General features: G+C 38.1%; 1 protein-coding gene across 1 annotated transcript; it reads left to right on the top strand.

Moving 5' to 3' along the window:
- Positions 1-63: 63 nt before the first annotated feature.
- Positions 64-3,887, top strand: Spry1 (sprouty RTK signaling antagonist 1). The gene is made up of 2 exons (XM_010611217.3): positions 64-570; positions 2,355-3,887. Exon 2 carries the CDS (start codon positions 2,410-2,412, stop codon positions 3,367-3,369), a length of 960 nt encoding a protein of 319 aa, XP_010609519.1. The 5' UTR covers positions 64-570; positions 2,355-2,409; the 3' UTR covers positions 3,370-3,887.
- The last annotated feature ends 17,942 nt before the right edge of the window (positions 3,888-21,829 follow it).

The raw sequence follows: 21,829 nt of genomic DNA, 5'->3' as shown, positions 1-21,829 counted from the left end.
CGCGCGTGGAGGAGGTGCCCCCGGGGACCCGCCCGCGACCCCCTGGTCCGCCTCAGCTTTCTTGTTTGGAGAGCGGGGCGAGGGCGAGGGCGAGGGAGGGGAGAGGGCGCTGCCACTTTAAAAATGGGAAAGTCCGCCCTCCTGAGGTAATGGTAACCTCCGCCCCCTCCCTCCTCCTGCTAGAGAGAGAGAGAGAGAGAGAAAACTTGTTTTCATTCATAACTTTTTCCTTTTCCTTCCTCTCCGTCAACTATTTATTCACTGCTTCTCCGCGCGGATTGCAGAGGGCGCCGCGCTCCCGTCCTAACTCGCAATGTGGAGAAGCTCGCCCGCCGCCTCTGCCCCGGCTCGCTTCTCCCCGGCCCTTGATGTATCAAGCTTTTCCTTTAAAGGATAGGCTTCTTTTTAAAATAATTTGACTTATAATCAGCCAAGCCGTGGGCTTGCTTCTGGCGCTCGCTTGAACGGGGAAAGCGCCTTAGGATCTGACGCGCGCCTGGGTGGGCAATTCGAAAAAGCGTGTGAGGAACCCGCCGAGATCCTTAGCGTGCGATGGGATTGTCCGGAAAGGTATTGATTTTTCGTTCTCGTGTTTTTGGGGGAAGCCTGTGCCGGGAGCGCGTGAGCGTGTTTGGAGATAGATCAAGGGCTTGTCATTGGTGCAAGATGGGTTTTTCTTCGCATCAGAGGTGGTGAATTTTCTTTGCTGTTTTGCATGTTTTTACCTAGCAATTTAATTTACCAGCCAGCGTGAGCTTCGTTACAGCTTTCATGTGAAATGAGAAATTAAAGTTGTGCCTGGTGGTTTTGATTACACTCGGCAGGTTTTCCCCGCTGGTTTTTCTTTTTCTTACTGCGGATCTGACTTAGTACTTCTAAATGCTCTTTGCTCTCAAAGCAGTGAGTTGCAAAGTGTTTGGTGAGGAGGAATGATGGGGTTTGCAGGCGTAAATGAACTGAACTGACGTTTCTAAGGATCATAAGTCCTGAAGGACTGTAGGAGTATACTCAGCAGGTTGTGATACGTTTTTTTTCCCTCGCGTGCAGAGAAGGTAGAATGGAAGGGGGAACCACAAGAAGTTAACATCTAAGGCATAATCTGGAGACTTTAGTTAGTTAATAATGGGTTTCTCTCTGTTCTATTCCTTCACACGGTGTTTTTTGGTACACAGTACTAGTGGAGTTGGACACTTTTTTCTTTTTCAGTCTTAAATTGGGTTATATCTGTAGACTTTGAAAGGAATTTATGTGAAATATATTCTAATCTACCATTAACTGTAAATGGAAACATTTTTGAATTTGGTAATTGGTTTTATGAATAATCCATTACAGATTAGAAGTAGTTTACTATTAGTAGAGAAACATGCTTATTTTATATCAGGATATTAGTGGACTTATTATTACAAGAAGTACATTGATTCACAAGTCTTGGTGATTTTGAAAATCAAGATGTAGATCTGTCATATGAATAGATTTTTTAAGTTAGAAGAAATAGTGATAATTACAGCAGCTAAAATTTCCCCACATTGCTTTGAAGGCCTAACACTTGAACCTAAAAGTTATCTTGTTATATGACTGTACCCTGATTTAAGCTCTTAAAGTCACTTCATGATTTGAAATATGAATACTCTGTTATTCACAGAATGGTACATTGAACTGTTTGTGTGTTAGTGCATGTAAAACACCAAGAACTATTGTGTTCCTCATAGTTATTGCGTTCCCCAGATAAGTAATGAGCTAGCTTAAATCCTGATTTCTACTGAAAACGACCTCTTATTTTGAGATTCCATTTTAGTATGGAATACTTTTAATTCTTTGGAAAATGCCTTGGTTAACTTCCTCATCCTTAATCTGCAACTTGTAACACCATACAGATAAAGAGGCAACAGCACAAAGCTATTCTCAAGTTTTAAAAAATACACATTTTCCTTTATAAACTGACAGTGAGCTTTCTTTAGATGAGGCCTATTGCAGTCTTATATTCAGTATTCCCTTCGAAGGCATATTTCATTTTAATTTTTGTTAGATTCATAAAGAGGAAGACTACTTCCCTCTTGATTATACTTTTTTAAAACTGGAAAAACTTTTAATTTTTATGGCATAGGATCTCTTGCTTATATTCTTGTGTGATGTGGTCCACAGCCTCTCTTGGAATTGGATTCTAGCCAGGACCCCAGCATCATTGTAATCCACTGATGAAGGAGATCCTTACCAGGTGGTTTAGGCAATTTGTGACTTGACAGGATTTCCCCCCTCCCTGAAATGCTTCCTGTCATTTATTCTTTTTTCTCTCTCTCTCTCTCTCTCTCTCTCTGTTTTGTTTTGGTTGTTTTCATTTTTGGTTTCTTTTTTAGGATTTCAGATGCATGCCAGGTTTCCACTGATTGCCAGAATTCAAGATCACTACACATGGATCCCCAAAATCAACATGGCAGTGGCAGTTCATTGGTTGTGATCCAGCAGCCTTCTTTGGATGGCCATCAGAGATTAGACTATGAGAGAGAGATTCAGCCTGCTGCTATTTTGTCCTTAGACCAGATTAAGGCCATCAGAGGCAGCAATGAGTACACAGAAGGACCTTCAGTGGTAAAAAGACCTGCTCCGAGGACAGCACCAAGACAAGAAAAGCACGAACGGACTCATGAAATCATTCCGATTAATGTGAATAACAACTATGAGCATAGACCTACAAGCCACCTGGGACATGTAGGACTCCCAAGCAATGCCAGGGGCCCCATTTTGAGCAGATCAACCAGCACTGGAAGTGCAGCCAGTTCTGGGAGCAACAGCAGTGCCTCTTCTGAGCAGGGGCTGTTAGGAAGGTCACCGCCAGCCAGACCAGTTCCTGGTCATAGGTCTGAAAGGGCAATCCGGACCCAGCCCAAACAACTACTTGTGGATGACTTGAAGGGTTCCTTGAAAGAGGACCTGACTCAGCACAAGTTCATTTGTGAACAGTGTGGGAAGTGCAAGTGTAGCGAATGTACAGCTCCCAGGACCCTGCCATCCTGTTTGGCCTGCAACCGGCAATGCCTGTGCTCTGCTGAGAGCATGGTGGAATATGGGACCTGCATGTGCTTAGTCAAAGGCATCTTCTACCACTGCTCCAATGATGATGAAGGGGATTCTTACTCGGATAATCCTTGCTCCTGTTCGCAGTCACACTGCTGCTCAAGATATCTGTGTATGGGAGCAATGTCTCTATTTTTACCTTGCTTACTCTGTTATCCTCCTGCTAAGGGATGCCTGAAGCTGTGCAGGGGGTGTTATGACTGGATTCATCGCCCAGGGTGCAGATGTAAGAACTCCAACACTGTCTATTGTAAACTGGAGAGCTGCCCTTCCCGGGGTCAGGGGAAACCATCATGATTTTTGGAGGTGGGCTGGACCTCCTAAACTTCTAGCTTTACAGCCGTGACTGTTAGAAAATACACTATTAGATACTGATTTTCTTGTCTTTAGAGTTTTTCTCTGTTCCCTGTCTTCTCTTCCCCTGTTCCCAAAGTTTGACTTCTGGATTTTACTCGTCTCTTCTGGACGATCTTCTGCGAGAGTGGACTGTGAAACTGCACCTGGCTCCCACTTGTCACAAGAGTCTTTGCCATCCATTTGAGAGAGTTTTGAGAGCCATTGGGCTTCTGTGTGGCCTCTTTGTTCTGCAGGCAACTTTCCAAAGTTGTGTACGTGAACATAAGACACCCACTCAGACAACAGGATTTAGAGCTGTTTTTGATTGGGTACTGGGTGAGCAAGGAAATTGGTTTTCAAAGAAGCAACCATTTAATTGTTTTCATAAGCTATGTATTCCATTTATCTTCAATTAGAGCTGTCTTCCTAGCGTTGGACCAGTAAATAGAATGGGAGAATATGTTTTTGTTATAACAAAAATTTTCCTTTAAGCGCTGCCCTCTCTTTTTCTGGTCCCTCAGTCTGTTCTCAGTTTTGGTAACACCTTCCTCTGCCAGCTGATGCCCCCTCCCCTTGCCTTCTGTGTAATTTTAGATCTCGCTTTGCAGTGTAAGTCTTCACATTGGAGATGTATTGTTAGTAACTTGTTCACTCCTATTCTAGCTTTCATATTTGTGAAGGACTCAACTACCTTCCTTTCATACCCCACGTTCATCACCAAATTTTGTTGCCATTGCGGGCATTTGGATAACTGAAGTTGAAATTTGTAGCTGATCAATCTATAGGTGTCACTGAACTATGCTGCCTAGAGATCTTGGCTCCATAATGGTCCTTATGGCCCCTTGGTTAGTTAACAGCTGAGTAACGCCAATCTCTTCTGTATTTTCATTGCCTTAAACCACAAATTGTGGTGCTTTTTGTATATTATATGTATAAATCACAAAGTTGAATTCTGACTATTTTTAAGACAAAAATCTGTTAAACTTTTTTATTGTAAAGAATATTTATTATGCGGATCTCTATTATTTTATGATATTTATTGCAAAAGACTGTTGAAATGTACTCATGTCTGAATATAACAAAATATCAATACTTAACAGAAAATAAAGTGACACGAAGAAAGTACTTATGTTAACTATAATGCAGAAAATATATTAACTAATGAAACTGTCTCCTGGTTTCTTCATTTGTTTACCTCTACTATTAAGGTGATATTATTATTTTCTTTGACTTTTTTTCATGCACCCCGTTTTCTTTCTCTTTGGATGTTAAATTTCAACACTGATGATCTGAATTATAAGCTTGATATTCCCTGGAAAGTATATTAGTTAAAATGTTGAAACCCAAATTTTGTTTCATCAACTGCCCAAGTGAATTATTTTTTAAAGTGAAAAAGTTTTGAAAAAGTAACAGTGACTCCTACTTTGGCTGTTTTGTAAGCCTGAGGTTTCATTTTTGTCATAGTTTTTTGAAATGGGACGTAGCCATAAGTTTTTGGAAATTGGAATGTACCAAGGGAGTAGTTCACATCATCAGATTTTTATAAATTAAATTTCTACGCCTCCTTTTAAATTTCCTTTAATAAGTACTCAGTGTGATCTGATGAAGTTGTACTTGTTCATGTCCGGTGGAGTAAGAAATCTGGGTCCAAAACTTCTCATAGGTTAAATATTCTTATACTGTACTTTTCAATCAACCACCCATAGCTAGCATCTTTAGGTCTGATAAAATTTTTAATTGTATGTGTCCTTGGACTCGGTCCCCACCAATTCCCTATTGGCTGCATGATATTGTCAGTAGTTATCTGCATTTCAGAATAACTATTTACATTTGAAAATAAGATGTTAGCATATTTTGAACTCAGTTTATCAAAACTCTTATGCAGCTTTTGGTTTTGGTCATTGTTCATAGATGGTCTACTAATTTAGTAGTATTTATTCTTTATAAATAAGCTTCGTTCCTGCTTTATACAGACAAGATATAATTGGTAGGAACTTGTAATGCTTTACTGTCAAGCTCAACCCTATTGGTGGGCAGCATGACATTTGATAAATATTTTCTTTCTTGAAAGAATTTTTGCATTGAATGTTTGCTTTCAAAGGCGACTTCATAATCTATACCATTTTAAAACATGAACTTGAGTATTTTCTCATACTTAAGTTATGTGATGTTATCACTGATCTCAATATTTACAGTATTTCCTTGAGATTTGGTTCATTAGTGAAGTATATAAACATAAGCTCCCTCAAAATGCTGTGTGGTTTTTCCTGTTATTATTCAGATTCGTGGTATAATTAGGAGTTGGTGGGAGAGCTGTCTGTAGCTATAATAACAAAACTAAGAAGCAGTAGCTTTTATTGAAAGAAATGTATAACTTTTATGAGAATGAGGTATGTTGTAGTTTAAACTCCTGGTTATATGGAGAACTCATTAAAATCATGACGTTAAAATGGTGCTCTGCTGCTCCTAGGGCTCTGTATGTACTCTGCAAAAATATCAGGACTGCATTTGGAAGTGACTGGGTTAGAGGTTCACATTTCTAAGGCTTGTCAGGTAACAAAGCAAAAACCCTTTGATTCAGAACTTCCTCCCCTGTGATGGTTTAAACCTAGGGAAGGATAAATATTAGGGTGTGTCCTCCTAAGTGCTTATGAGTCTTAGGCTTTTGAACCTTAATACGGATCACCATTCAAAGTGTTAACTAAGGCTTTGAAAGAGCTGAACTTTCTTAAAATACCACTCTCGTTTATTTAATACAGTACTCCTAAATGAGAAATGACATATCAAATAGATGGGCAAACCTTGTTGTTCCACACATTTGTTCCTTGTTCCCCAACCAGTACATTGTGACAGAATGGATGTTTTTGTTGAATGATTTCTTTCTTAATGCCAATTTTTATATTTCAAAGAAGTCTTACTTATTTAGATAATCTAATTGTGAATAAAACCAGTACAGGATTTCTATAATTGAGTAGTTTCCTGTTAATGGAGTTTATAAAATGTAATGTAGCCAGGAAATGAAATCTGACAAAGTGGATATGTTTCTTTTTGTGAAGGCCCAAGGTGCATCTTTATATTTAAAGATTAATATATTTAAATACTCTATATTTAGTGTTACAATAAGCATATGATTTTCAAAATCCAAACCACAGAGCATTCCAGTTTTTGCTTAACAAAAATAAAAACCAGTGGTTTTTAAAGTAAAAGGAAACAAGTTAAAAGCTAATTAGTTTTTAGCCTGAAATTGACATTGGAATCAAATTCAGAGAACTAATTCCCAAAGGATTGATTTAATTTTAGAAATTATCTCCTTTTCCTAATTATTTCCTTTTAAAAATAGTGACATATTTCATGGCAGATTTTATGCATAGGTTTTTATACCCCCCAAAAAATCCGTTTTGAAGCACTGAAATATTAAACAGAAAAAAAGGTCTTGTTCTCATCTTAAACTCTATCCAAACTTCCGTCATACATTTTTAGTTTCAACAAGAGTTTTTAGCTTTTAAACATCTTGAAAATAAAACTTCAAAATTCTTTTGGCAAATTAATTGATATTTGGAAGCCTACCTTTTCTAGTTTTACTAAGTAGTTAAAATAGCTTATACTTAGAGTTATTGGTTCTTCTCATATTCTTTATTACTATGCCATTTTGGTATACTTATTAAAAACCTGCTGTCTGTACTATTCTATATACAATACAATTTTAGAGCTAGAAATAGATCTGTTTATCTTAATGTTTCTCAACCATATATGACAATAAATAGGCCACTAGTTAAAAAATTTTAAATTCAGAAGTCTGTGTCATAGCTCAGCACTATCAGAAAGATCTCCAGGGGAGGGGCCTGGTATTCTGTATTTTCAAAGCTCCTTGGGTGATTTTATTAGGTAATTTTAGAACTGATTTGTTTAGCTTGATATTTCCATTTTGAGAATGTAGGTGGGGGGAAGGCAAGGCTTGAGAAGATAAACTGCATGATAGCTAGATTGGAGCCAGAGCATTTTCATCTGATACAGGATTTACTTTTCTTAGCAGCTGGTATAGTGTCTCTCTGTTGCACATTAACCATTACCATTCCCTTTATCTGAAAGTCTGCTTCTTAATTAATGTGTCTGTAGTTTAAGAAATGTTATTCTGCACATATTCTTTGCATTTAGGTATCAGGAATAAGTAACAAATAACTTCATTGCCATTATTTTTCATACATTAATATTAAAATTAACAATTTAGTTGGAAAGGCAAGTATGCGCTCCATCCAGGTTGATAAGGTAGTGATAGCACAAATTAATCAGCTTGTGAAAGGTAATAGTAACTTGGTGTGTAGATTTAAGAACTCATGTGACAATAGTTCATAATAATTTTTCTGGCATTTTGTATTATAGTGATTAAAAAGCATTAAATATTGTTTTCCATTATTAAAAAGTTTGATCCTATCTTTCAGGTGATACCATAATAATTCTCATTGCAAAAGCTATCAGAAAACTTAGAACTGTTTTGCAATGGATATTTATCTAGAGTATACCGGAACCATTATTCACCAGTAGTCTGAGAACTTATTTTGATAAAAGAATCAGAAAAACCATAATTTTCATATAGAAAGAATTTAAAGGTCATCTAATCTAGTCTTTTAGGGTTGAGAAATACATATTTAGAGAAGTTACTTAAGGTCATGATCTAGATGACAAACTTTTAAAAAGACAACTTGTGTGTCAAATGGCTGGAAGGAAGAAAGGAGAGGTTGGCTGGAGGAGTGTAGGGGTTGAATGAAAGTTTTAGGTTAATTTGTAAGCAATAAAATTGAACAAACTTTTTAGAGCACAGTGGATTAAGGGCAGTCCACAGCTGAAAATATTTGCCTTGAGAAGAGAACCAGATAAAAACTACTGAGTAAATTTGATACAAGAAAAGTAGGTGCTTGATGAGTTTGGCTAATAGTGGTTCTCAGCCTAATATGTACCGTGATTAAATCATGAGAGGAGAGATACCACCACCAACAGTGAGCAAAAGTAGACACATATTCCCCCAGAATGGTTAGACCAAAACCTCGGGGAATGGGCCTTGGCTTTTGTTTCACAAGCACTCATGATTCTAAAGCCCAGCCAGCCAAGAGCCACTAAGTTAGATTATAGTCATGTGGGGAAATTGCAAGTTAAAATGACAGAGACTAAGGAGGCCATTAGAAGATGGAAACCAAAGGTTTTAGACTAGCTTGAGGGTTAGTAAAAATGCAAAGGGTTGAAGGAAGTACTGCAGATTGGAAATTTTAGCACGTTGTGGTTATTTATATATGGGTTTGAGATGTTTAATTGAAAATAATACAAAGATTTGGGGCCAAGGCAAATGGGGAGATGGTATTCTGGATATGTGGAATGGAAGGAGCTGTGAGTTCTATTGGGATAAACACTTAGAATGCAGGTAGAACGGCCAACAGATTGTTGTGGAAAAAAGGTCTAGAGTTCAAAAGAGATTAGTGAAGACCTATCCTCATGGGGGTGATAGGAATCAGAATTTAGATTCCTGAGGAAAAGACTGGAATTAATAGATGCCCAAGTACAAACCTGAAGAAACTACCTACATTAGGGGGCAGACAGAGGTTTTAGAGCCAATAAATGAATGGGATAACTAAAAAAGTGTAGTTACTAAGAGCTGGGTGTATTATTGAGCCTAAAGGAAGAGACTGTCAAGGTGGAAATTAGTAATCAAATGTTAAAGCTGCTTAGACTCCCAATTAAATTTGGTGAGCGGGTGTTCAGGTAAAGTAGAAATGAAAACTAGATTGCATAAGATCAGGAAATGACAGGATAGTAAGGACATGCAGGTAATCCTTGTAGGCTATTCATTCAGGAATCCTCAGGTGACAGAACAGTAACTAGAGGCAGTTAACACGTGAATGAGCTTTTAGAATAACAAACTGGAGACCTTGCTTTTGGAAGGAACACAGCAAGGACAGTGGAAAGGAAGAAATGGAGCAGGGGAACAGTTGAAGGACACCTTCTTAGGAGGACAGGCAGGAAGAGGAAACACAAGAGAGCTTTGACCTTAATAAGGGTTATTTTACTCAGAGCAAAGAAAGAGAAAAAGATGCAATGACATTTAAAGAGGAAGAAAAGGAAACTCATAGAAATGCACCTTATTTTTGGAAACTGGAATGATGATCTTTTGACAGTTAAAATACATCCTGGACCGAACTTGGTTTTTGAGAACCAGTATGGAATAGCTACAGATGGAGGCTAGGACGGCTGGTAGTGTCTGTAAGAGAGAAACTGGAAGGAAAGAGCAGGGAGGGACCTCGGTTCACATGGAACAGGGAGTATTTGAAGGAGGCACTAAACATTTCTCAGATATTATCTGGACATTCCCTGAAGTTGGTTAGAGAAGCAGGTAAGGCAAAGAGTGTTACTTGGTGTGAGAGGAGTTTTAGGGCAGTGGCATAAGTATTTATTACAATGACTGGTTAGAGGAATTGGATGAAGGTTCAAGTGAGGTGAGATACAGCTTTACCAAGGAAGTAAGAAAGACTTGTGGCTAAGGACAAAGGAGTATTTCCAAGTGAAGGTCTTAGAAAGCTGAGGACACCAGAGGTTTCTCTGCGCTGATAGGTAGCTGGGTTGAAAGGAGTTGGAGATATTTGGAGCCAAGGAAGAAATGGAGGAAAAAATGGAAGATGATGTTTAGAAGAGTAGTCATTTTTAGATACTAGAATATCAGTGGGGGAGACAGAAGAATATCTAGAAGTTGATGTTTGTCTTTAGAAAGGATATTTTAGATGTTTTAACATGTTTTTAAGCTAATGGATTATAAATTAAGTAATAAAGATCTGAAAAAAAATGTAGCATTTCTTTAGGAATACTCTTAATCAGAAATGAGCTGGGGGACTAGAATTTATTATGTATGTGATAAGCTCCATTTATAGCAAAAATCATCCATTAACAAAATTTTTTATTGAAGAAAGAAAATATCTTCATTCAAACGGATTGACTAGTCAGTTCAGCCCAAATAATCAGAACAGCCAAGACCTGCTTTCCACATTCCCTTCTGTAAGCTTTCTGTGCACTTCAGAGGAAATTCAGAAAGCAAAGGGATTGGGTCCAAAATCTTAATCCTGTCTACTTCCCAGTTTGTCTGTTGTAGGTTTTCAGTAGAAGCTGTGAGTAAATTTGATTCCCTAGGAAATACATCTTATTTTTCTGGGCCACCCAGAATCTGCCTTCTACTGCAAATATAGCAAGGCCTATTTTTACACAGAAAGCCACTGGTGTCCAGAGTTCTCCATAGAGCATGTGGAGCTTTAGCTGGTTGCTTTGTGGTTTTGGAATTGCCTATAATTTCCCCTTTGTATCTGCCTTTGGTCATTTTTTGGTTTTGCTCTTCAGTACCAGAGTTACAATTCAGTTGGAGAAGATGAAAGCAAAAAGATGACACTAAAGTTTATCAGTTAAATTTCTTTCTAGTCTTGGAAGAATGATCATTACACTACTGGAGGGGCTGACCAAATATCTTTCATTGACAGACTTGCTAGAGTTATTCTTAAAAGCTTCAAAGTGGGACCAGGTATGGTGGCACACACCTATAATCTCAGCACCCTGTGAGACTGAGGCAGGAAGATCACGAGTTGTTCAAGCCCAGCCTGGACAATTTGCTGATTTAGTGACAGCTTGCTTCAAAATAAAAAAGTTTTTTAAAAAGGCTACCCCCAAAAGCTTCAGAATAAAGAAATAATGATGCAGAGATTAATAACCAAGTTGAATTTAATTTTTGCAGCTTTGGAAATTGTTCTAATGTCATTTGTCAACCATTTATTCATTTATTCACAACCTTTGAGTAGCAATTCATAACTTTGTAGCAACATGATTAGCTCTGCAGCAGTAGGTATGTGGGACCCCTGGAGGAGGCAACCAGTCTGTAGTGCAAGTCAGGGAAAGCTTCCTAGAGAGGACAGGAGATGAGTGGCAACGCATCAGGTAGGCGATCGGGAAGAAAGCATTTCCGAAAAGCACAAGGCATGTCAGTGGGAGGGGCCGTGGAATGATGGGAGAACTGCAGGTAATCCTCGTGTTTGGAGTGTAAGTTGCCTGTGTGGAGCAGAGAGTCAGTGATGGAAGGTGTGAATATTACGTTAAAATGTTATGGATCCTGGGGCAACAGGGAGTCAGTGACAGTTTCTAATGGGGAGACTGGCATGACCAGATTAGAGTTCCAGATAGATTCTTTCAAAGCAGCCCTGGAGAGTGCCAGAGGGGAAGATGAAGACCAGTGAGCCAGATTATATGATGGTCTGTGTGCTTAGTGTGAGGGGCACAGCGGAGATTGAACAGCAGATGACTGGTGAGGAGATCGGCAAGAACCTGGGTGACTCAGCACCGATAATTTCACCTCTTGAAAGCAGAGACCCTTGTATAAATGAGATACGTAAGGAGACAGATATTTCCCGTAGTGAATATTCTACAAAATATATAGGTTGAAGTGTCATCTTTTCCCCTAGCCCACATATCTCCTACAGGAGTTAATAGGTAATGGAATGGACAGAGGCAGGAAGCAAGAAGGCAGAGAGGAAAATAAAAGGCATTGAAATCAAACAGAAACTAAATCACTAATTTATTCTTCTACCCCAGCTCAGAAAAGTATATACCACTCAGAAAAGTGAATTGTGTATCTGAAGTTCGCTGTCAGAGATACCAAATCCCAGCGTTAAAAAATCTACTAAATCATTTTTACCTAAATGCCCAATACCATTTCTTCCTTCACTCCGCTACTCACCCTCTTCACTCAGTCACCACATCGCGAGTCAGTGGAGTATCCTCATTAAAAAACAAAATAAAACAAAGACAGTGTTTGTAACTATAGTGTCCTGGATTTTCTTACTCCCTGTATTTCTCTCTGCCTATTTTTGAGAGCCAGAAATGATGATGTTGCTAGAAAAAGGAAGGAGGGTGGCTAGAGAATTTGTATACTAGCTGATTGGGGATTAGGATTACAGAAGAATTTGAAGCCACTCAAAATCAAAAGTGGGAGTGACCTTCAAAGCTACCCAGGCCTGGCATGGCTGTGCACAGCTATAATCCCAGCACTCTGGCATTCTGAGGCAGAATTGCAAGTTCAAGCCCAGCCTGCGCAATTTAGCAACTCAATGAGATCTTGTCTCAAAATTAAAAGAGACTGAGGACATAGTTCTGTGGAAAGACCCTCAGTACTACAGAGAGAAAAGAAAGGTACTTAGTTCTTTTCATTTATTTTAAAGATAGTTGAACCTTAGAGAGGGGAAATGACTTGCTCAAAAATAAATAGCTAGTAGGAAACAGTCAACTGAATAGGAAAAAGATACGGAAAACACTTTTAAAATCCTGTCCTATGTCTACTGCATAGACCTCATCAGTCCTTGAAGTTTGAGAGTTTAAATTACTATTGCTGATTAGAGTACACTAGGACAATAGGCTGATGCTGTAAAAAATCCAAATTTTTGCAGAAACTAGACAAATGAAGTACAAAATAATTTTGGTTTTGATGTTGGTTCCTTTTTTTTTTAATGAAATGCTTTGGAGTTAACATTTTTCTACATTTTATAGGTGGTATGAGGCACATGTAGAGACTTGGAAATGCTCTATTTGAAAGATGATCATTATAAAACAGTATGACGAATTTGAGAGAAGCTGGCAGTGCATGATTTCAGAAGTTTAGCAAATATATGTCAAGTGAGAAAGTCCATACTTCTCACTTTATATATAGATAATAGAATTTTTTTCCCCTCTTTGACACTGAAGTAGACACCATGTGGTTCCTTTATTTCTCAAACATTTTAATGTTGGGTTGTGGGAAGGGTCCTCTTGATCCTTAGGAGAAATACACTTTGTGTGGATTTTAAAATTTCGCAAATTTTGGAAAGAAGAAAAGCAGGCAGTACTGTTGGGGAAAAAAAATAGTCTGCTTGAACTTGCCTTTCTTGAAAAAAACAAAACCCAACATTCTTTCATAAAGCAATTTTTTCAAAAGTATTTGCCCTCAAGCATTTTTTCCTACTTACCCATGCTTATCTTTCAAAACAAACATCTATTCCTTTCTACTATAGAGTGAGGAAGTTCCTTTGAGGTTATGCCCTACAAACCTATCCAAGCAGTAACTGTCACCTCCTTCCTATGGCACAACAAATGACTAACTCAACCGCAGGCTGTTTGGAGCTTTGAGCAAGCGGTGATTTCATGATTGGGGCTCTTCAGATGTTACTACCTATGGGGCAGTTTCTCAAGGGGAAAAAACACACCACCGTATTTCTGTGTGCAAATAAAATTTTGGGTCCTTTTGACCCAATGGAAAATGTGCGTCTGCTAGTGGCTGCCTAGTTGGAATAAGATGATTTACACTTGGAAACATTTGTGTCATTTATCATATGATGTTACTGGCCTACAGCATGACTGCATAACAAATAACCATATTAAAAATTAATCTTTTCCAGTTCAACAGACTGTATGTCTTTTGAAGCACCACTTTTGCTCTTTCCTACTTGCCCTCTCTTCTCTTCTTGCAGTCATTCTTTACAGTAAGTACAGGATTAAATTAAAATTTATGTACCAGGTATTTGTGGCTTTGCTCTCAGACTCCAGCCTGCCCTTTCACCCTTCTCTTCTACTTTTCTGAAATGTAAATCTTCTATCCCGTGAAATTGGTTCACGCCTTGTCCCTGAAACACCTTCAAATCCAGACTTCAGAAACTTCCTTTGCCTTTTTAAATCCTATTCTTTCATAGTTTGGTTTAAGCCCCACTCCTCTGAATCATGCCAAAATAATTTCTCCCAGACATTCTTTAGTAACAGCATTGCGTAAACTGCTCATTACTTTCAAAGTTGACTTTTTATTATTTATGTTTTATCTCCCTTTCTGTATTATAATTCTTTGAGATAGGAATTACATTGTAGGTTTAATTGTGCCATTAAGTTATTTGCCCATAGTAGGCACTTAATAAATATTCATTGGTATGTTTTTCTGTGCTCTACTACTGAATCATAAAGCCTGTATTTGGCTCCTGTTCTTCTGGCCAGAGGACCAAGTACTATATTAATAAAATTTGTATTCTTATATAATGTGTATCATGCTTAAAATCATTTTAGTCTTGCAAATATTAAATAGAATTCATTAAAAAACTATGTAATTGTTTGCTTCAAAGAATTTTGGTAATATCATGGACCATACAAAAACTTCCAGAGGCCGGGCGTGGTGGTGCACGCCTGTAATCCCAGCACTCGGGAGGCTGAGGCAGGAGGTTTGCTATGAGTTGGAGGCCAGCCTGGGCTACAAAGTGAGTTCCAGATCAGTCTCAACTACATAGTGAGACCCTGTCTCAAAAAAACAAAAAACAAAAAACTTCCAGAGGATGATAGTTTCAAGAATTTGGGAGCCAGGCACCATGGCACATGCCTGTAGTGCCAGGTGCTCATAGACTGAGGCAGGAGGATCGCAAATTTAAGTCCAGCCTAGGCAACTTAGAGAAACCCTGAGTCAAAATTAAAAATAAATAAATAAATAAATAAAAGGCCATGGATACAGCTCTGCCCTTACGGTAGCACAAAGAAAACAATAGTGTAGTCAACATTTGCAGGGAATTCTTTTGAATACATGGAATTGTCTCACCATTTACGCAGTGTAGTAAGATATCCTCTCTGTAACACCCTAGTAGATAGGCCTCACGTGGCCCTGACTGCCATGATCCTCTCCTTCGTTACTAATCTATTCTTAGTTATTCCTGATAAAACCACTGGCCTTTCCTGTTAAGAGTCTGGAGTACCCTGAAAACTGACACTGAGTTCTTTAGGAAAAAGCCAGAACCTGTCTCAGCTTCTCAGATACTAATCAGTATTCTTGCTCCTGGATGCTAAACTATAGTTTGCTCTTCTTGCTGAGCTTGGCATAGGCATGAAACCCTTTTTCAAATGTACTATATCTGTAAGTATATAACTTAAATTTGACTATGTTATCAGTCAAATCAAAACACTGTTGTTAGTAAGTGCCTCATACACAGTACTCCCTCCTTGTCTGTGGTCCCCCTGGTCAGACAACCACTGAGTGTCTAGGAATTTGTTCCCCTAGAATAAGGAGGGACTATTGTATTGAACTTGAGATTTTTCTTTAAGTCCTTAGATTTAGAAAATGTTGGGGTTTCAACAAATTTACAAGGAAGGGCCATGTTATTAGCATAGTTTTATAGATGAGAAAGTTTGATGATATGATTTTCACACTGATTGATAAAATCAGGAGTAGAAAATAACCTCCCTGATTCTATGAGTTCCTGATGCTCTTTTTATGCGCCCTGTGCAAGATTTAGATGTGCAGTAGCAGCTGACCAGGCATCAACAGCAGTTTGCCTATGACTTCTGCTCTGATGGAACATCCAGTTGAGAAAACAGTCTCTTTATTTTCATACTTGAATTTTACAGAGCCTCAACTGAAATGTGCTGTTTGTATGGAAGAGAATTTGGCCAATTTTTGCATTCCATTCCTATGGTTTAGAAAGACTGTTGTTTACAGGGAATATATATTGGCCAAATGCACCAAAGTAATTTAAATCGCTCCTCTTTTTTATTGTTTTAGCGCTGCAGTGTATCATAACTCACTTAAGCTATCTGTAGTGAAAAGCTGACCTCATACTAAATTGTCCCATCCAACTCCATTCCCTGCTCAGAGTATTAAGCAGGAAGATTCTAATTATATAGTCTCATTTTGGGGAAAACTGGGAAGCCTCAGCAGAAATCTAAATGATGCATGTTACTCTCAGAGTCAGGACACTAGAGCCAGGTCTCATGGCACTCTAATTAAAAACTTGTATTTCTGCAGATTTATTCTGCGGTCCTTACTGAACAGATCTGCCTTGGGTTTCTGTGGGTGAGTTTTTCAGCAGGAATGCAGGCTTTGTTTCTTTGAATAGTTGAGTGCAGATTAGTGGTATGCCAATTTCCTGTGGCCTTTCAGAGCTGCAATTTGAGCCCTGTTTGCTCCTGGCCCTTGCACAATTGAAAACAATGGGTGACTTCTTTTAGGTTTCACTTCAGGGCTCTTAGAAACAGGGGAAGTGGCTAAAGCCCTACTTTACAGGTAATTAACAATAGATAATGTTTGCTCTGCATTTTTTGGAGCTGATAAAAGGTAAAAGAACATAATTTGGCTCCTGATTTAGACACCCTGCAGTAGTTTTATGGATACAATAGCTGTCTTAGCATGAGCAAGGTGGCATAGAGTAAGTCAAGTCACATATATGACAGCACAAAACTTTTTTAAAAACAAGAGAAAAAATAATATGAAAACACTGAAGTGTAACCAAGCAAGCACTCTCATAAAGATCCTGCACTTTAAAAATCAAGCATTTTGATTTGGAGTACATTCATTGTACCTGTGTGTATTCTAGGAAGTAGATAGTTTCCAGAACTTGTTGGCATTTATTCAAGATAATTTAAGATAAATCCAAAGCTAGAATTCACCTGTTTTTCAAAATACTGTCCGCTTAATAAATTTTAGTTTGGCCTCACACTGAATCGCTTAGACACAGATTCTGAGGAAATAGTCTTAGGTGTCTAACATGTTGTGGAACACAGTGTATTCTTGCACTTGTATTGTATCTTTGGTAAACATAAGGTATTAATCCTCTGACTCAATAATATTTTGTAGGCCATCTTCCTTTACACATAGTATGTCTGCTTTGTGATGAAGTTGTCATGTAGTAGTGCTGACAGACTAGCTCAATCTTCAAGGGTTATTAAATACTGTACTTACTGTGTCCTACATACTGGCCAAAACAACAGGGGTAGAAAGATAATGAAGTTCTTGACCTTAAGGAAATTTTGGCAACATCAGTTTTAATGCATCTACAGTTGAAATGTGTAGGCAGTGCTCTTGATTAACTTATAAAGACTGGGTCATGTCTGGGATCCCCAAGTAATTTATTTTTAGTGTGAACATGACTCTAACCAGAAGCTGGTGGCTTTTTGTTCCAAGCCACTTCTAACTAGAAACATGAAAATGTCACCTTACTCATCTGCTCTGCAGAGATGATGAACATAGAAAGCTTGCTTTAGTAGGGCTTTTATACATCATTTAAAACCAGAGCAGCTCTTTCTAAGTGTGTTAGACACCCTCAAGAAGAGCGTGTGAAATGCGGAGGTGCACAGAAGTGAAGGAGCCCACATCAACTCCCTGTCGGTCCAGCCTTGCTGAGCTCTGGGGTCACGTTCAGCACTGTGCCTACTCTGTATGTTCATCCAAGGGAAAGGCAGCTGCTCTTGATCTCCATGAACAGCTGTGCCAGGAAACTGACAGGGCAGCCAGGAGCAGCAACCCCATTGCTGCTGATAAAAGCAGCCTAGGCAATTTAGTGACTTAACAGGGGCTTGTCTGAAAATAAGACCAAAAAGGGCGGGAGATGTAGCTCCACAGCAAGATGGCTGTGCACAGTTGCCAATACTGCCCCCTCTCCAAGTAATGTGTTTATTGTAACATTATTTTTGAAAATGTAGAAAAGTATAAAGAGAAAAATAAAAATCACACATAATCTGGCTGGCCATTTCTTTATAAAGAAGGGCTTTAATGTGTGTGTGTGTGTGTGTGTGTGTGTGTGTGTGTGTGTGTGTGGTCTGTGTGTGCCTGTGTTTTCTTTTGTTGTGATAGAACCCAGGGCCTTGAGTGAGAATCCCAGGTAAGCAGTTTACCACTGAGCTACAGCTCCAACACTTAAAAATATTCTTTATCTCTCTATTGGTTTCTTTACTTTGGGGGTGCACTGAGGATTGAACCCAGGATCTTTGCACTGAGCTACATCCCCAGTCCTTTAAAAAAAATTTTTTTTTTGAGACAGAGTCTTGCTACATTATCCAGACTAAGGTTGAATTTCCATCCTCCTGCCTCAGCCTCCCAGGGTGCTAGGGTCATGGGCATGTGCTACAGTGCAGCACATTTCTTTATTTTCTAAAGTAAAAATTGAGAAGTAAAACACTCTTACATTTGTATTCTCCCTTTAGTCACTTTCGTAGACACCTCTTAGAATAGAGGCATTGATTCCAAAACATGGTATAGACCAGGGTGATCTTTCAAAAAAGTTACTCTGAAAATAACCAGAGTCTGTATATTTCATTTACTTCCATCTTGTCTATCTTCTTAATAAAGTGAAGATCTTTTCAGAGAATAGAGAAGGGGGAAAAGCCCGGCTTGAGAAAGCTGGCTTTCTCAGATTTACCCAGCCAAATACATTTATTGGAGAAAAACTAAGATAGTGAACATAAATGAAGCACAACTAAGAATATTTGGATTGCCAGGGAAAAGGTAAAAGCTCAGGGACAAGTACAATTCTTACTTAACAGAAACTTTAACTAATATTGCCAATGATTACAATAAAATAATCCTGTAAAGGGGCCAGGGATTTAGCTCAGTGGTGCCTCCGCCTGCATTGTAAGCATGAGGTCCTGAGTTCAATCCCCTCACCAAAAAATAATAAAAAATAAAAGAAAGAAAGAAAATGAAAAAGATCCTGTAAAGATTAAAAAGAAAAAAATGAACTTTGGTTTTGCTGTGACAGCCCAGAAACTGCCCCCCCGTCATTTTTTGTTAACAGTGCTAGTAATTTTCCTTAAGAAACTTTGTCTCTGAAAACTAATGTTCATCATTTTATCCATAGCGACTGGCAATTGTGTAACCAACTTTATTATTACTGTCATTTAAATCAGCATACATTTCATTCCTGTTGTACAGGAAGTGATTGCTCAAAGTATCCATTTAAAATAAGATTTAATGTTTTGTTTTGTTTTGGTACCAGGGATCGAACTCAGGCCCTTGAGTTTGCAAGGCAGGCACCAGAACCACTGATCTAAATCCCCAGCCCTAAAATGCTATTTAATGTTTACATTGTGAACTTGTATGTTTATCATGTCAAAGGCTCAAAGAGATAAACTTTGTGTTCTTTAAGTGCTCCAAATGGCTGCTCAGTTGCATACACTTGTGATTAACTATATGTACATCCACATAGTTATTGATGTTAAAACAATCCTATTATACAAATACTAGTAGAATGCTGAAATTCTATTAATCTTTTGTTCCATGGATGAAAGGAACTTCTCAGATGTAAGCAAACTCACATCTTCAGTGTATATCATTTTCGTGTGATAATGACCCTTCATCGTTTCCAATGAAATAAATCATTTGATGTAATGACTGATGTACTTAGGAAGAAGTGATGACCTAGTTTGTCTTGATTTAATTAACCTTTTACTCCTAGATAGGTAGGTGCCCCCAAATTAAGATATTTTAAAGAAACAATGAGCTCACTTGATTTTTCTATTTTAAACAGTGAGCTTTTTGATGGTTTACTAGACATGATATCACAATTTCCTGTTTCAATTTGAATTAAACAGGTTGGAGAAAACTATTTGCATTTGAAACCCTAGGGACGAAAAGCCCCTCAGATATATGATGGTTTTTGAAATTGTAAAAGAGAAAACTATAATACTGATGAACCAAATATACAACCTCCTTCAAACTCCTCCCCTGACAAACCCCAAAGAAAGGGCAAAACTAGCATACGAGATGAGATAAAGGAAATAAATATTTAAGCCTGTCACTTATAAGGGCTGTGAGAATTTTAAGAAGTTTTCCTTTCTAATCACAACTAACCTAGCACTTTGTGTCTTGGTAAAGTTGTGTTTCATACTCTTACTTAAGAATGGGAAATTTAAATTACAGTCATGCTTTGAGGCTCAGTAAATCACTTGCAGTTAGAATTTAGAGGAGATGGTGGCTGCAGGATGGGGATGTTTAACAGTTTGGTAAATACAAAAGAGATACTGAATTTAATCTTCAACCCTTGGAGAATTTTTTTAAATTAACATTAACATATCATTCTCTTGGATACCTACTGTTTTATTAGTTTTAAAAAGCAACCAAATCCCTCTACCTGAGACACTTCTGAAAACCATGTAAATCAACTGCAACTTACGAGTTACAAACCCAGTTCTGAAAGAGGAAGTTCTAATATATGACTATTAAATTAAAAGGATAAATTATAATAATTCTTAAGGATAAAAAATAGCAATTTTAAATAATTGAGCAGATCAACAAAAATGTTTTGTAAGCCCAACCTCCATTCAGCCACACTAAGGAGTTAGGATGCAGTAAATTCTCTTAGAGAAGCTAAAACTCCAGAAGGACAAGCGGTCATTTCCACAAGTGGGGCAGAGGAACAAACATGGAGAATGAGACAGAGGCCAAGATTCTAGGGCTATGGTAGTGAACAAGGCAGATGGAGTTGCCCTTTAGTCGCCTCTTTTCTCCTCTTTGTTACATGAGCAAAAAGACTTCCTTTTTAAAACCTTATCTTCAGTAGTAATACCTTCTTAACTGTTTTTCAGATACTGCCACTCTTAGGAGACAAAAGTGTCTGTCCCTCCTGAGGAGACTTATTCCTTCCAAGAAACTCCAAAGACTAGTCATTCTCTCCTCTTCCTAGGGGAACCCAGGTCACCAAATGACAGAGCCATCAGCTGAGGTCCCCATCATTTTAGTTCATGTTGCCAAAATAGCAGTTGAACTCTGCCTGTTTGGTGATGAGTCCTCTTCAACAAAGGCAGTCGGAATTGTTGCTGGATTCTCCATGTTCTGAACTTTTTGTTTCGAAGCAATATGTTTAGTCTTTGCATATTAATTCTCATTCCCAGATAATTTACTGTATTTCTGGTTTGCTTTTCTTCACTGCATCGTAAATTCCTTGAAAGAACAGAGCTCTCTTTTTCCATCCTTAATTAAAATCATAACCCACTATGTGCCAAGCTTCTAAATATTAGGGTAACTAGGCACTGTGCTAACAATGACATTATTTTGATTTCAATAATTAAATGAGGTATAAGTACCATTATTACCCTCTTTTACAGAAAAAGGAAGCCCAGGCACTCAAGATGAAGAAACTAACCCAGGTCTCCATAGCTGAAACTGAGAGAACCAGGATTTGAACTCTAATTATTTGACTTCATCATTATGGGTAATATTTGTTTAAAAACTACTGTTGATTATTGTAGCCACAAATTTCTAAGAGAATGACCATTGCTACATTTTCATGGAAACAGACATTAAGATCACTCAATGAAAATGTGGGTAATTGTATGTTTTATTTAAAAACAGATAAACTTTTCCTCAACTTTAAAAATATATATATATGCATTTTGTACTTTGGCTTATACTTCCTTGGTTTAGGGGTGGAGATGGGTGCGTAGATGGAAAGGTATAGTTTAAAAACTCTCTTTTGTTAATGCAAAGTAATAATTTATTGTTTATTGGCAAAACCATACAATGTTCAATAAAATTCTAAAATTGAGAAATTCATTTTTGATAGGAGATAGGGGAAGAGGTGGGGCAATGCCTGATCTTTCCAGCCAGCAATAACCATGAAAGGACTTATTCTGATTT

Source organism: Fukomys damarensis, unplaced genomic scaffold (assembly GCF_012274545.1).
Source record: "Fukomys damarensis isolate Sample0158 unplaced genomic scaffold, DMR_v1.0_HiC HiC_scaffold_38, whole genome shotgun sequence".
Classification (NCBI taxonomy): domain Eukaryota; kingdom Metazoa; phylum Chordata; class Mammalia; order Rodentia; family Bathyergidae; genus Fukomys; species Fukomys damarensis.
The sequence above is the reverse complement of the archived record's forward strand: the minus strand, read 5'-3'. Positions and strand labels throughout refer to the sequence as shown.

Bases quoted from the DNA above. Each gene is read 5' to 3' on its own strand.
- Spry1 (XM_010611217.3), top strand. From the start codon at position 2,410: ATGGATCCCCAAAATCAACATGGCAGTGGCAGTTCATTGGTTGTGATC.